This window comes from Cydia splendana, chromosome 14, assembly GCF_910591565.1.
Source record: "Cydia splendana chromosome 14, ilCydSple1.2, whole genome shotgun sequence".
Classification (NCBI taxonomy): domain Eukaryota; kingdom Metazoa; phylum Arthropoda; class Insecta; order Lepidoptera; family Tortricidae; genus Cydia; species Cydia splendana.
In genome coordinates this window covers 6,898,646-6,915,232 of record NC_085973.1, presented here as the reverse complement: position 1 = coordinate 6,915,232, position 16,587 = coordinate 6,898,646, and the positions used below count along the sequence as shown (strand labels likewise).

Here is a 16,587-nt window from a genome sequence, read left to right as displayed (position 1 = left end):
AAACCATTTCGCAGCGACTGGCGGGAGCTTGCACCAAACCGTGATGAGTGGCGGAAGAAAGGGGAGGCCTTTGCCCAGCAGTGGGACACAACATAGGCTATTAAAAAAATCATTTACCTATCCGGGCGGTCGCTCTCCGGCTTCTCCATGTAGTACCGAATGAAGGCCCTCTCGGCGGAGTCCCTCTCCTCTTCGGGCACCGCTCCTCCTCCGTTCAGGGTGCGGACACGAGGCAGCCGAGCCACCAGCAGCAGCCGCCGCTCGTGCTCCGTGGATTCCAGGCGCTCCCATAGCGGCCAACCCTGAAAGAAAGAAATAAAAATAAGATGGATACTATCGATGTAGTCTGAATCCCTAGTGCAAATTTCATTTGATAGCTTGACGTGATTCGCCGGACGATATCAGCCTGTCAGTTAAACGCAAAATTTGACAGCTCCGAACAATTGACAGGCTGATATAGTCCGGCGAACTGGTAATCGGTGGGCCCCTTTATGCCTCATTTTGTATGGGATTTTGAACAGCGCGCCAAGCGGGACGTTTTGGAAACTCAAAATCCCATACAAAATGACACTTAACGCAAACGCGTACGTCGCGTCACGCTATCGAATGAGATTTACAGTTACACTAGAGGTACCCTAATAGCATTTTCTTGTAGGGATTTTGTTGGGCCTTTGTTTACGTATTAGTTGGGCAACCGTTATATTTGGCCGTACGATTTGCTGGAGGGCCCTCGACAAAGGCCCTCCCGAAGATTCCCAACAGAGGGCCATAAGAGTAATTTTTTCGTTGGGCCTATTTAAATAAATCATACAATTATTCAACGGTGGTGGTTTTGGTTGGGCCGTGGTTGGGCCTATACACATTTGTTTGATGGTTGGTTAATTGTTACATTTGGCCGTACGATTTGCTGGAGGGCCCTCGACAAAGGCCCTCCCGAAGATTCCCAACAGAGGGCCATTAGAGTAATTTTTTCGTTGGGCCTATTTAAATAAATCATACAATTATTCAACGGTGGTGGTTTTGGTTGGGCCGTGGTTGGGCCTATACACATTTGTTTGATGGTTGGTTAATTGTTACATTTGGCCGTATGGCTTGCTGTAGGGCCAACTGCAAAAAAATAAAAAAGGGCAATTTTTTCGTTGTGCTTCTGTTTGCAAATTCAACAATTACCCAACGGCAAGTCAGGTAGGTCGGTAGGTAGTCGTGCACCAGGTTGAAGGCCCAACACAGCTTGTCCCACAAAGGGCCAACATTGTAACTTTAACGTTGGGCCTTGTGTAGGATTCTTACAATACTACCGTAGGTAAATAGTTGTGTAATTTATAGTGTGCCTACAGTCTAATTATGTGTGCCTACAGTCTAATTATGTAATGGGCTTTTGTTTACGAGTCCTACAGTTACCCTACGTTAAGTAAGTGGTTGTGTAATACGACGTTGGGCCTTTGCTGATAAATATTACAATTACACTACGGTAGGTATTAGTTGTATCCACATGAAAGCCCTAGGCTAGCAAGCAGTTGTTGTTAATCTTCTCTGTATCGTTCCAATTTTAGTATATGTACTGCCGAAGCAAGTACACTTACTATACACTCTAATTTGTATATATACTAACCGCACTTCGAAACTTCGTAAGCGAGATTAATGTTTTTTTAGATTTAAATTGAGAAAATGTTGGTAAAATACAATTTTTAAAATTTATGTATAAATTTTATAGTTATAGCTATTAGATTTATAAGTTACTTTTAAAAAATATTATGATTATATCCGGAATAATCGAGAAAATAACTATAACTTCGATGTTTGGAGACAGCAACGCCATCTAGTGACGCCACAAGCAAACTCAACTGGTATCGTTGGGCATCAGTACCACAGCCAATGTTGGTAAATGCGATATTTGTGCTCATTGGGCCAACGAATGTTATCGTTGTTTAGCCACCGGTACCAAAATACACAAAGGCCCATTGTTAGGCGTCAGTGCCACAGCCAATGTTGGTAAATACGATATTTGTCATCATTGGGCCATCGGATGATATCTTTGACTAGCCAACGTTACCAAAATACACAAAGGCCCATTGTTGGGCATCCGTGCCACAGCCAATGTTGGTAAATGCGGTATTCGTCACCATTGGGCCAACAAATGTTATCGTTGTTTAGCGAACGGTAGCAAAATACACAAAGGCCCATTGTTGGGCCTCAATGCTACAGCCAATGTTGGTAAATGCGATATTTGTCGTCATTGGGCCATCGTATGATATCGTTGATTAGCCAACGTTACCAAAATAAACTAAGGCCCATTGTTGGGCATCAGTGCCACAGTCAATGTTGGTAAATGCGATATTTGTCATCATTGGGCCATCGGATGATATCGTTGATTAGCCAGCGTTACCAAAATACACAAAGGCCCACTGTTGGGCATCAATGCTACAGCCAATGTTGGTAAATGTGATATTTGTCGTCATTGGGCCATCGGATGATATCGTTGATTAGCCAATGTTACCAAAATAAACAAAGGCCCATTGTTGGGCATCAGTGCCACAGCCAATGTTGGTAGATGCGATTTTTGTCATCATTGGGCCATCGGATGATATCGTTGATTAGCCAACGTTACCAAAATACACAAAGGCCCATTGTTGGGCATCAATGCTACAGCCAATGTTGGTAAATGCGATATTTGTCGTCATTGGGCCATCGGATGATATCGTTGATTAGCCAACGTTACCAAAATAAACAAAGGCCCGTTGTTGGGCATCAATGCTACAGCCAATGTTGGTAAATGTGATATTTGTCGTCATTGGGCCATCGGATGATATCGTTGATTAGCCAATGTTACCAAAATAAACAAAGGCCCATTGTTGGGCATCAGTGCCACAGCCAATGTTGGTAGATGCGATTTTTGTCATCATTGGGCCATCGGATGATATCGTTGATTAGCCAACGTTACCAAAATACACAAAGGCCCATTGTTGGGCATCAATGCTACAGCCAATGTTGGTAAATGCGATATTTGTCGTCATTGGGCCATCGGATGATATCGTCGATTAGCCAACGTTACCAAAATAAACAAAGGCCCATTGTTGGGTATCAGTGCCACAGCCAATGTTGGTAAATGCGATATTTGTCATCATTGGGCCATCGGATGATATCCTTGACTAGCCAACGTTACCAAAATACACAAAGGCCCATTGTTGGGCATCCGTGCCACAGCCAATGTTGGTAAATGAGGTATTCGTCACCATTGGGCCAACGAATGTTATCGTTGTTTAGCGAACGATAGCAAAATACACAAAGGCCCATTGTTGGGCATCACTGCCACTGCCAATGTTGGTAAATGCGATATATGTCATCATTGGGCCAACGAATATTATCGTTGTTTAACCAACGGTACCATAATACACAAAGGCCCATTGTTGGGCATCTGTGCCACAGCGAATGTTGGTAAATGCGATGGTGGGCCAATACAAAATTAATGTTGGCTACGGAACGGACCTCATCCCAACGTTTTCCCTACCGTTGGCACCGTGGGCCCCAACGAAAATGCTACTAGGGTACCTACTGTTTGTGTATTTCGGTATGTCGACTAAGCCAATTCGTATGTTGATTAGACATTTATATGGTGTAATTTTTTCTGGGGAGGATATGGAGTGAGTGACAAATGACCAATTGCATCAAAGCAATATAAATCCAGAAATTAGTGTCATAGTTATGGAAACAGCGTGCTCAAAACGCGTCGAATAAGTAAGGGCAACAGCTGCTTGCAGACCTAACTTCACAGATTCTTAATTATTAGACGCACGGTGTACTAATACTAAGTAATATTCATTTCGTTTCATTAAGTACAGTATAAGTACTTTTCTGTCGCGGCCCTATAGCTAGCTACCTCATCTTTCACGAGTCAAATAGAGCTCCAGATCAGATATAGTGTCTGTAGCCGCCTATAGAGGGAAAATAAACTACATTCGTTTGTAAATTTATAAACGAACCCATGCTCTCCAGTATAAATATATCCGGGTCCCCATTATCATACAGTCACGAGTTCAGCAGACGAACAAAGCGATCATCGGATAAACAAAAAGTGTGGCATATTTTATAGGTCTCTCATCTCTCAAGGATAGGACAACTTTCCTTATTCGGCGTCCGGACTTCGCAAGGGCAGACCGTTTTGCTATGAAATCGATGGTACTTATATTAATAGGCTTGAACGTCGTCAACTTTGCTAAAATGGAAGTAGTTTAGGTCAACAATTTCAAGAGCTTGAGAGAAACAAGGCTCAATTTCATTAAACAGTACACATTAATTATCGATGGAATTACGCCTGTATAATTATTTAAGTCTAGGCACTAAGGCAATTAATACTCAGAATAAAAAGTGTTACTGATTGTAAAAGGGATGTAGTCTTTGAAATAAAATAAATGAACTTCAGAGTTTGAGCGCTGAAGTAGATGGCACTTATACGCTTGTATGTTTTGTATAAGTAGTCGGTAACTGGATTTTCAAACGTCGGCTTTTGACACCAACAGCAATCACATGATGGACAGAGCCGTACAGCGCCATCTACATCAGATGTGAAATTCGACGCAAGAATTTAAGTACCTATTTTAGGCTTTACATTACACATCTAATACAATCAATGAAATAAGTCTCGATTTTCCTCAATAGAACATAGAGAGAGATCTTTATTTGCATACCAGTACAGATGTTACATACATGGACCCTGGAAAGGGTGTAGCAAAATAGGTAGGTAGGTAGTTCACAATATCACAGTTTGCTTATTATTATTACTGAACTTATACTTAGGTCCTATATAATACTTATTCATTTTCTAAATTGCACTTTTCTCTAAGTAGCAATAAAAACCTTAAAACATATTGATTGGAATTACGCGCGCATAAGGATAAAAGCATAACTAAGTCCAGGCAATAACGTAGGTTTAATGAAATAATCTATTCCGGTAATAATATCCGCAGTCAAGATTCTTTGTTTTGCACGATCAAATGTGATCGGCCTTGCCGGCCGGTATTGACTAAAAACGGAAGACGGAACCTGCGTGCGTCACACACAGACCCTGAGCATGCTTAGTCCCTTTGCTAAGTAATGGCCTCAATACATATTATTATAATTGACAAGCCAAATGACCCCCTTTTGGGAGTTCAGTGTTCAGTCTCCGCTTCAAATTGTGAAAGTTAGTACTAAGTTCTTCGACAGTAGAAATAAGGGCTCTAAAGACTAAAGTATGCATGGAACACAAAGACTAAAAGAAATCTGGGATCCATTGACTCTTACGCCGAATCTAATATAGTCGGGTTCTCAAGGATTTCATATCTCTGTGGAACCACGTGGAACCCATGATAAACATCGGATATCGGGCATACATTGTATATGAAAATTCAAATTAGGAATAAGCATAATGGCGTCCGTTCCAGCCGGTAACGGTTCCGTTCCGACTCGTTAATTGCGGATATTGATTTCGTCCCGAGGTCCGGTGCAATCGCAATGTCGTAAGCAGACCCACTCATCCTTTGAAATGCACTAAACGGATGGAGGGTGCGATATACTGACAACACATTTCTGAACATGTGTAGGCCTTATGCCGTTGTAATAAGATTTACAAATGATCAGTGAATTAGGTAGTCTACACTGTTAGTGGTGTGTAGAGTTTGCTTTTATAATATTATGCGTTTCCGATACGGAATAGGCGATACTGTCGAGTTTCATTTCTTCCATAATGTTTAGGTCATACTGAGCAACTTTTACTATGAGACCAACCCCGAAAACGCAGAAAAAAAATTGGATGTTTCATAGGTACATTTTGCTGGTCTGATGTTGAAATTTCCTATGGGAGAGTCAATTTTTTTTTCGCGATTTCGGGGTTGGTTCCATAGTAAAAGTTTCTCAATATGGCCTAAAAATTAACGGGTTTGAGTAATTGCTTTTCGTTCAGATACAGGGTGTATATTGCCGCCCTAGGCCCGGGCCTACTGGGCCTTAGGGCAAATCCGCCACTGAGTATCGGTTAAGTAAGTAATTGTAGATCATACTGAGGAAGAGAAGGTATGAAATATATTATGGTATATGTATAAATCTGCCATGTCGAAAGCGAAAATTCTATAGGTAGGTATAATGACTTGACTGATAAACTGCAATAGCGGATGGCAATTGTAGGTAAGTACATTCAGCATTAAAACGACCGGGGCCTTGTATGCTTGTATAAAACTCGTACCTACATGTGATGGGGACAGCGTCACAGATTAATAAATAGTTACTACGTAACAGATACTTCATTCCCAAACAAAAGCAAAAATACCTACGCTATAATAGCCTACAGAACCTTAATAATAATACCTGCTGCTCAGGACAAGAAGAAATGTACCATAATTACGCGCACAAAGAGTCGAGACTGTGTTGCCCGCCGTTCGAGTCACGTGCCAACGCGTCATCGTAAGAATGCGCTAGGGTTGTAGCTACCCTACCTATGATGATTATTATAATAAAACGAATGTTGCGAATCAAATATGTTTTAGTTTTAATATAATGATTTATAATTTTTTCACTTCTCGGAATTCTCTGTTATTAAAATTTAATAAGTAGTTGAAAATATCCTAAATCGCGTAAACTAATTTTAATAAATATTCAGGAGCAAAGCAACAGACAATCAACGGTTTTTAAAAGTTGTAATACGGTGCTACCAGGCCGATTAATTATTACGTCGTCAAAGTTATTTAAAAATACTTTTTCTAACCCTTCAATATAATTATTAAACTTTCAGGTGGGACCTTTAGCCCGCCATAAAAAGATGTTTTTTTATTATAGGCTTTTTCCTTTGTTTTTTTACTTTTTCACCCATCTACTGCACAATAATTACGTGGTTTCGGCATTTCGAAGCATAAGCGCGGGAAACGCGCGGTGCAATGCGGTGCGAGCGCTGAGGCGGGCGTTCGGCGGCCCTCTGTCGGTTGTATCGTCGACGATACGCCGAGCGGTAGGCATATAACGCGTGGCCTTGAGCGTGTGACGGAGGCCTGACTGCGTGTAGTACCGTAATAATCGTATCTCCATGGAAATTACTACATACTTGATCCAATTATTTAATTATAATTCAAACCAACATATCTTAGATCAGGGGTCTCCAAACTTTTTTAGCTGAGGGCCATATTGCGCCTCAGAAACTTTCGCGCGGGCCACCGTCGGTTTTTGCGCCGTAGTAGAAGAGCCGGCCGCAAATTTTCTAACCGACTTGATACCACGATCAAATGTACAATGGTTTCCCATAAAAGTGATGCTAAGTCCGAATTCGATAGTCTGCCACGGCGGAACATGCCGAAAGTACGAAAAAGAAGGCCACTTCCGGTGCGAAAAAAGGGGGCTGATTTAACCATCTGATACCGAAATAATAGTTATGGCAGCAGTTAGAAATTTACATGTAGACACAGAAAAGCGAAGTCTGCCAGTATTTTTTATGCCGGAAGTGCTTGGCAGACGCTCTCAAAGGTGGCCACCGGGACCCCTAATTTAACCCATCTGATACCACCATGAAACCAATTCCAGTCGGTAGTCGGTAGGTATGAACCCTCATGTCAGGAATATATAAGTCTGCCAAGGCTTTTCCTGCCGAAACACCTTGGCAGACGAGATTATGTGAGCAAGGTAACCATCGGTTACCCTACAGGTGTTCCGGCAGGAAAAGCCCTGGCAGACTTATATATTCCTGAAATGAGGGTTCATACCTACCGACTGGAATTGATTTCATCGTGGTATCAGATGGGTTAGTGTACGGTACCCGATGGTCATCTTGCTTATAATCTCGTATGCCACGGTGTTTCGGCATGAAAAGCCTTGGCAGACTTATATATTCCTGAAATGGGGGTTCATATCTACCGACTGGAATTGGTTTCATGGTGGTATCAGATGGGTTGATGTAGGGTAACTGATGTACACCTTGCTAACATAATCTCGTCTGCCAAGGTGTTTCGGCAGGAAAAGCCCTGGCAGACTTATATATTCCTGAAATGAGGGTTCATACCTACCGACTGGAATTGGTTTCATCGTGGTATCAGATGGGTTAGTGTACGGTAACCGATGGTAATCTTGCTTATAATCTCGTCTGCCATGGTGTTTCGGCAGGAAAAACCTTGGCAGACTTATATATTCCCAAAAATGGGGGTTCATACCTACCGACTGGAATTGGTTTCATGGTGGTATCAGATGGGTTAGTGTAGGGTAACCGATGGTTACCTTGCTCACATAATCTCGTCTGCCAAGGTGTTTCGGCAGGAAAAGCCTTGGCAGACTTATATATTCCTGACATGAGGGTTCATACCTACCGACTGGAATTGGTTTCATGGTGGTATCAGATGGGTTAAATTAGGGGTCCCGGTGGCCACCTTTGAGAGCGTCTGCCAAGCACTTCCGGCATAAAAAATACTGGCAGACTTCGCTTTTCCGTGTCTACATGTAAATTTCTAACTGCTGCCATAACTATTATTTCGGTATCAGATGGGTTAAATCAGCCCCCTTTTTTCGCACCGGAAGTGGCCTTCTTTTTCGTACTTTCGGCAAGTTCCGCCGTGGCAGACTATCGAATTCGGACTTAGCATCACTTTTATGGGAAACCATTGTGCATTTGATCGTGGTATCAAGTCGGTTAGAAAATTTGCGGCCGGCTCTTCTACTACCGGGGGAGGGTGTCTGGTTGCTGCTGCTAGGAACAGTTCCACTCTCAATGAATGCTGAATCCCTGGAGCCTGGCTCCCGCGGGCCGGACAGTGGGCACTCGCTTTGGAGGTCCGCGGGCCGGATTGTAACACGTCGCGGGCCGGATTTGGCCCGCGGGCCGGGGTTTGGAGACCCCTGTCTTAGATCATCGCTACTTCCTTGATAGATCATAGGATAAGATGAAACCTATGTTCTAGGTTCTAGGAAAACAGGTAGAAGCTACAGTCATGCACGTGGTGAGGTACGTGATCGTATAATGTTTGATTTAATCGGGCAGACATTTTAAAGACAATACTAAATGTGAAACAATGATATGTTGCAATCGCTTTGATTTAACAGTAAAAAATTAAAAATATATTACTTAAGTACAATAGTATGACTTTTTGAAATTCTTTCGGGATCGTATCGTATTCCGACGCGAAATTAGATCTCTAGACTCTTATGGAAACTACCAAAACCTTGCAGTATCAAAGTGCTAATTCTAGACAAAAGTATGTTGTGAACAGTGCCGAGGATATTACATAAATCATTTATTTCGGACCATATTAGGGATTGCAATCCGGTCCGGCGGATCCGGTAATCCGGCCGGATCCGGCACATTTTTCAACATACCGGATCCGGTAAAATTCACCGGATCCGGTCTCGGATCCGGTAAAGTGAATCAAAGCGCTAAAATATAAAATAACAGCTTAAAACACTGCTAAAATTTAAAATTTCTCACATGTACCTACATGTTCTTTCGTTTTATTGTGTACAAACCATTATAGCCCAGTTATAATAAGTGTTACCTGCATTTAAAATATAATGAATAAATATTTATAAAACTTCATTCAGCACTTAAGTTAAATGTTTTGTCGAATTAAAAGTAATTAGAGGAATATATGTTGACTTTTGATGACCGGTCTGACCTAGTGGGTAGTCACCCTGCCTGTGAAGCCGCGATCCTAGGTTCGAATCCCGGTTAGGACATTTATATGTGTGATGAGCACAGATATTTGTCCCTGAGTCATGGTTGTTTTCTATGTATTTAAGTATTTGTATAATAATGTAAATTACGCATCTGTGACAATGTATGATCAATACAAATAAAGAATTTGAATATGAATATATATCGTTGTCTGAGTACCTACCAACAACACAAGCTTTATTGAGCTTACCGTGGGGCTTAGTCAATTTGTATAAAAATGTCCTATAATATTAATTTATTATTATTATTTATTGTATATTTTGTTATTAAAATGCTACTAAATAAAGCGGGAAAATGTAAGTACATAACACAGAGAGAATACAGTAAATGTGTACAAAGGCGAACTTATCCCGTTAAAAATGTTAAATGTTTCGTGTGAATAAATGTTTATATGTATACTTGTGTAGGTATGCACGTTCATTGATTTTAATTGCTCAAACTAAAATGGTTGAATTCAAAGCACCTTTTTGTCTGAAATGTGGGTTGGGCTATAGATATTTTAAGAGAAAAAGAAGATTTCATTCGTGAGACTGATTATTGTAACAAGACTTAAATAAATAAATAATAAATAAATAAATATTATAAGACATTCTTACACAGATTGACTAAGTCCCACAGTAAGCTCAAGAAGGCTTGTGTTGTGGTTACTCAGACAACGATATATATAATATAATACTTAAATACATAGAAAACAACCAAGAGTCAGGAACAAATATCTGTGTCATCAGGTCATCACACAAATAAATGCCCTTACTGGGATTCGAACCCAGGACCACCGACTTCGTCAAAACTAAGTGGTTAATAGTGGTTAAGACTTCATCATCATCATCATCATTTCAGCCTATATACGTCCCACTGCTGGGCACAGGCCTCCTCTCATGCGCGAGAGATCTCATGATGAGAGTCATGGTTAAGATTTAGTGGTAAAGTAATAACATCGTTGATTTTTGAAACTTAAAACAGCCGTTTTATTAATACATTAAAAAATATCCTTAACATCGCATAATATAACGCTAAAAAACATAATAAAATACGTGACTTGATAATTTTTTTATCTGCAACACCAATCCGGCCGGATCCGGCCGGATCCGCCGGATTGAGGCCAAAATCCGGCCGGATCCGGCCGGATTCAAAACCAGACCGGATTGCAATCCCTAGACCATATACATACCTACACCTACGTAGATAACTTTTTATACAAGTAAGAGGCAATGTCTTCAAATATATAAAAACTTTACAGTGAATATATACGTATGATATGCGAATAAAAGAATAACTTTACAAGGCGTAGGTAATACTCGTAGATAATAGCAAAGTAACTGACTAGTAAGTTGAGCAAGCGGTTTGCTGTAATGATAGCAAAAACTACTTTTGCTAAAGGAAACCGTCATGTTGTGCGGGTGAAGTAAGACTGGTGCCCTTCAGTACTTGGTTGTAAAGTACTTATTATTAACATTTGCTATTGTGCAAATGTTAATAACATTGTGCAACGAAAAATAAGAAATGCGTCACTCTCGTATGTACCTACTTCACTTGACAAAAAATAATAAGAAACAGCTATTATATCCCTGCAGATGGAGAAAAACAACTATCCTTGCAGACTATGCTTTTAATTAAATAAAAATATAAACTAAACTAGTACATATATACGTTATACCTAACAGGCATAATTTCTTTTATTTCGTTGGTACCATTCGCCCACACTGTTAACTGTACATCGGTGGAGCTTATACCTTTTGTAATATGGTCCACAGATGTACAGTGGAGTGTTGTTGTTTGTACCCCATGAGCGATATTCTGGTGATTTAAAAATCTAATAAGGTTTTGATATGACACGATACGTTCGGCCGCACTTTTCGGCGCACGTGAGACGCACTGCGACTTCATAATTTGTTAACATTTTAATGTTGTTATGATACGACCTTAGCACAACTCGCAGTAGTCGCAGTTTGTGCTAAGGTCGTATCAAAGAACATTAAAATGTTAACAAATTGTAAAATATACCACTCCATGGATCGTTTATTGTGTTCTCTTTGCAATTTGCTATAAACCGAACGGGACCTGTTTTCCCTTCTAAGTTATACGATTCCCCAATGTAATATACGTTCGTAAAAGTCTCCATACTTTATGACGTTCCCCGACGGGTCACGGACGAGACTAGGTACAATATTGCCCTTTCTCCGCGACAATAGAAATTGCAGACATGTCGACCTGAGGCTAGTAGGAGTGCAAATTTGCAAGTTAGAATAGAATGCTTTGCCCTACTTAGCCGGTGCCCCATGCTAGCCAGACTATACATATCCTTTATATTAACAAAAGCCATTTGGGGTCATCCATTAATTACGTCACACGTTTAGGGGGAGGGAGGGGGTCAAGAAAATGTGACATATTGTGACATGGGGGAGGGGGGAGACACAAACTTTGTGACGTCACTTTAACTTCATCAGGAACCGATTTTTTTTTTTTATTATTTTATTCGCTGTACATTTAAATAACAAGTTTTTAAAACGATAATCGTTTTTATTCTTTTAATTTTCTTTCCTAAGCAGTTTTGGGTTATAAAATTACTAATATTTATATCGTCAAAAATATTTTGATAAAATATTAATAATACTTAGGTACTTACTTAATTCGATTTGGCGATTTCGTAGAAAAAATGTGACGTCACACTAGGGGGGAGGGGTTTGCCAAATGTGACCAAATGTGACAAGGGGGGGGGGGAGGGGTCAAAAACCCTAGAAATTCGTGTGACGTAATTAATGGATGACCCCTTTACTCAAACCTGTTAATGTTTAGGTCATACTGAGCAAATTTTATTATTGGGCCAACCCGAAATTGACTCTCCCATAGAAAGTTTCAACATCAAACCAGCCAAAATTTATGACACAGCCAAATTTTGTTTCGTGATTTCGGGGCTGGTCCCATAGTAAAAGTTGCTCAGTATGACCTATGGTTTTAGTTAATATACGATAGTATATGTTGTTTCCGTATATGATGCTGATGCAGCTTTTGCACAGACAAAACATCCTCCAGACTGAGCATAGTCGCGCTACCCCCTCTGCCACGCATACGGTAATTTTACTCCATGTTCGAGTCGAAAGTGTCTTTGTGTGACGTCCGTGTCTTTGAACGGACCAATCACTTCGCTCACCTCGTCCCGCGTATCCCCGCATTTTTGGCATCATCGGTTGCATGAAATAATTGCTCTAAACTCGGTCTAGAGGATTCCTAGTCTATGAGCTTTTGTAACCATGTGTCTATTTTGCAAGAAATAAGAGTAAAAGTTGCAATTAAATTTTCGTTTGGTTGCAATGAAAGATTGGTCTTAGGTATTTCCATAAAGTAATAATTCTTTATTCTATGGTATTTCTATAAGAGCTTTATATAACATTGTTGTCATATTCACCTAGTTTAGAATGGTTCATAAAGGTGGACGGCAGACTCCCTAGAGGACCAAGTCCAACGAGATGGTGTGACCAAATATCCGCCCAGATGGACAGGGAGAAGTGGAGAGCTACTATAAGGAACATTAGTGTGCAGAGTCACGATCCTCAGCAGTGAGGGACCGACTTAGAAGAATGGTTTAGCAACTTTTAGAATTTTTAAAACAGCGGTATCCTACACGTACCTATTAAAAATATATATCTGCAAACAGTGTAGGTAGGTATAATGTATTATCCTTATTTTCTCAAGTCATGGGAAAACAAGTTGAACTCAAACAACACCTCAACTCAACACAAACTGTGCATTAGCTTCAATCAAACAAAGAGCCGCGCAGAAGGCGTAGGTGTAGCGACCGTTGCGTTCGTCTTATGTATGACATGATTTTATGATTCACTGGCCGATGCAGACTGGTCGGTTCCAGTGATTTTCCAATTTTAAAAATGCTGCATTTGAATTATGAATGGCTTCCATGCTATGGGTCTATTCGCGCGGGATTAAGTCGGTTGTCATGTCCACCAGGGGGTGTGGATTCTGTGGATATCAAACGATAAAACTAGCGTCAATTCTTCCCCCCTTTTTAGGGATGAGAGGTATCACTCAGACCAATCCCGCAAGAGGAACGTTAAACCTGATACGTAGGTAATTATAAAAAGTCAAAAGACAACAAAATAAGAAAAAATATTTCTGCCCAAAATAAAGAAAAATCATCACAATAAAAACAAAAATCTTTCCTGTTATTATTTCATTGTACAATGATCAAAGTGTATATTTTTGTTAGGTATTTGTGTGCAGTTAGCGCTATAATGTGAGTAATGTAACTTGCAAATGTGACATTAGCGAAGGTAGTTCTTTGACCTGCTATGTTTTTCTGAGTCAACGCTCAATATTTATATAAGATGTATACAGGGTGGAAAGGCACGACGATCCTTCCCGGAAGTATTAGGTCGTTTAAGTGATACAGAGACTATTGGTAATGGTAAGAATCGTTAATTGAGTAAAAAATAAAAATTGCAAAAATACTACCTTTTTAACTGTGGTGATAACCCTATAGCATGTGCACATGACGGCTAGATTAAGGATCTCCGTCGGGAAAGCTCGGGACTTTACACTTTTTTCCGATCGTTGACAGTATCGCAATGATGTATGAATGACGCATAAATGTCAAATAAATCAAATGCATGCAAAAATATTACAAACAATTTTATTACTTTCTTAGATAATTACTTTTTTCCAATATTTAATACTATCTTCTTTTCACATACGGTGTTCAAATGTACCTCCGTGTATTACAACGCCGCCGCAGCCCGTACCCGAGTATGTCGATGCACATGCGATATAGTGTATGCTCTTCGTCATTTATCCTCCGCAGAAAGCACCAATTAGCCTTTGTCTCATTTCGTCCGCAGTTTCACATTCCGTTTGGTTTGGTACACCATATCTTTTACACAGCCCCACAAATTTAAATAGCCACGAGCATCTAACATTTTTATTTGAAGAATATGACATTCAATAAGTATAGTTCAATGAAAATTTAATTTCAAACATCAGACGTCTTGTCTATTTCCTACCACGCAAGAAGGTTTGTTAGTTTGGTATTGAAGAAGTATTTATTCTTGATTTATTCTTAGTATTTCATTTTTGCAAGTTCATTTGGTGCAACTAACACAACCTACATGTAGTTTTTAATTATTTTAGATAGTTTCCAATTATTCGAAAATAATTTTGTGAAACGTGTTAAGAAACTAAAACCTTTTTATCAGTCAAGGAAACCAGAGATATTTATAAGACGATTGCGTACTTTTGAGTGGTTGTCAATGTCACCATTTGAACTGTCGTTGTAAACAATGTTGTGGTTAGTATTATTAATATTAAGGAATAACATAACTATTTCATTCAAGTATTGAACAAGTGGAACCACTAAGAAAGCGAAAATCCTGCAATGATTCTTACCGTGCTGTAAGCAGACCTAAAAATGGTTAGATGGCAACAAATTAGCATAATTTCCTGTCGAATACTGATTGTTTACAAGTAAGTTCATTGACCCTGTCACCTGTTAGGGTTAGAACAAAGTAGTTTTTTGCGTGGATGTTTAAAAGGTCATAATTTAGAAACGGTTGCCCATATTAACATAGTTTCTATGGAGAAAATATAGAGCTTAGGCTAAACTATCTCCCATTTCCGGAAAGGATCGTCGTGCCTTTCCACCCTGTATAAGTATATATGTACTAACAACGACACACACTACTACTAGTACTACCTACTTAGTATAGACAACGATTTTATCAATCTATTACTCTAAACTGCCTTAAATGCGGTTCCGATTTTAGGGACCTGTTCCATGCAAGCTTGTATCTTGCAATCTCTTTTTAACGCCTACTATCCTTAAATTGGAAATATCAAGACAATACTTACGCTGAGTAGCTTATTTGATTCTAAAACTAACTCTTGGATTTTGTAGTATTCATTACATTTTTTGAAGGTTATTTAAGTATTTATTTATGTTCATACTTGGGGAATAACCTTATATTCATATTTCTGTGGGAATAACCATATAGTCTACCATATCCGCTAATATAAATGAAAATAATCACACATATGAGGTATTAGTTAATTTTAATCATCATTCAAGCAGTTTCATGCCTGTTACTTGTTATAGTTGCTAAACTAGCACCCTATTTAATTTTTCTTTGCTCTACGAATTCTACAAAACGTTACTACATTGCTGCATACATACAGTCTCCCATTATACTAAACTATTAACAAATCCGCAATTACCTAACGCAGATCTTTTGAATTTACAAATGGATGCTGTTAAGCAACAATGTGTCAACCCACATTAATTTTTCAATAAGATGTCAACTCAAAAAATTGACGTTTAAAGTTGACATTTTATTGCAAAATGGATGCGGGATGACTCACTCTTTCTAAACACCATCCAAATGACCATTGCGGTTGCTTTAATCATCAGATTGTCCCTAGCAATACGATTGTGAAAGAAAGAAATCGTAGTTTGTCTATGGTCGGAAGAGTTTGAGAGGAATGGAAGGTCAGCGGTTAAAATGGCGATGGTGGCGCCAAAGCTGGCCGATGGAGCGGCCGTGAATAGACTAACCTCGGTTATTATTTTTGGCATAGCATATGAGTAATGGATCTCGTTCCTGGCATTTTGTTTTTTTGTACAGTATGGCGTATAACGGGTAATTCGGACCGTGTTAAATGTCGGATAATTCTGAAAAGGGACTCAATTTGATAAGTTAATTATAAGTAGGTATAAAATACATACTAACTTTGATCTCCCTCATAGGTTAAGTATAATTTTGTAAAATGTAGTATAACCCAAGTCGCAAAAGTCTAACTGTGGCAAAAAATCATCTGACTTTCGGAATTATCCGATATACGAAATTACCCGAATACACCTTATACGTAATTACGTACGATCGCGTACTAAATAGGCTAAACCTTTTTTA

At 39.5% G+C, this 16,587-nt stretch overlaps 1 protein-coding gene across 2 annotated transcripts in view; it reads right to left on the bottom strand.

The window, feature by feature from the left end:
* The window catches only part of LOC134797136 (tubulin-specific chaperone cofactor E-like protein), a 38,268-nt gene that overhangs the window by 3,557 nt on the left and 18,124 nt on the right, over window positions 1-16,587 (bottom strand). For both annotated transcript variants that reach the window (XM_063769379.1, XM_063769381.1), the window contains exon 5: window positions 118-302. In XM_063769379.1, coding sequence (XP_063625449.1) covers window positions 118-302 — 185 coding nt within the window. The remainder of the gene's footprint in view (window positions 1-117; window positions 303-16,587) is intronic.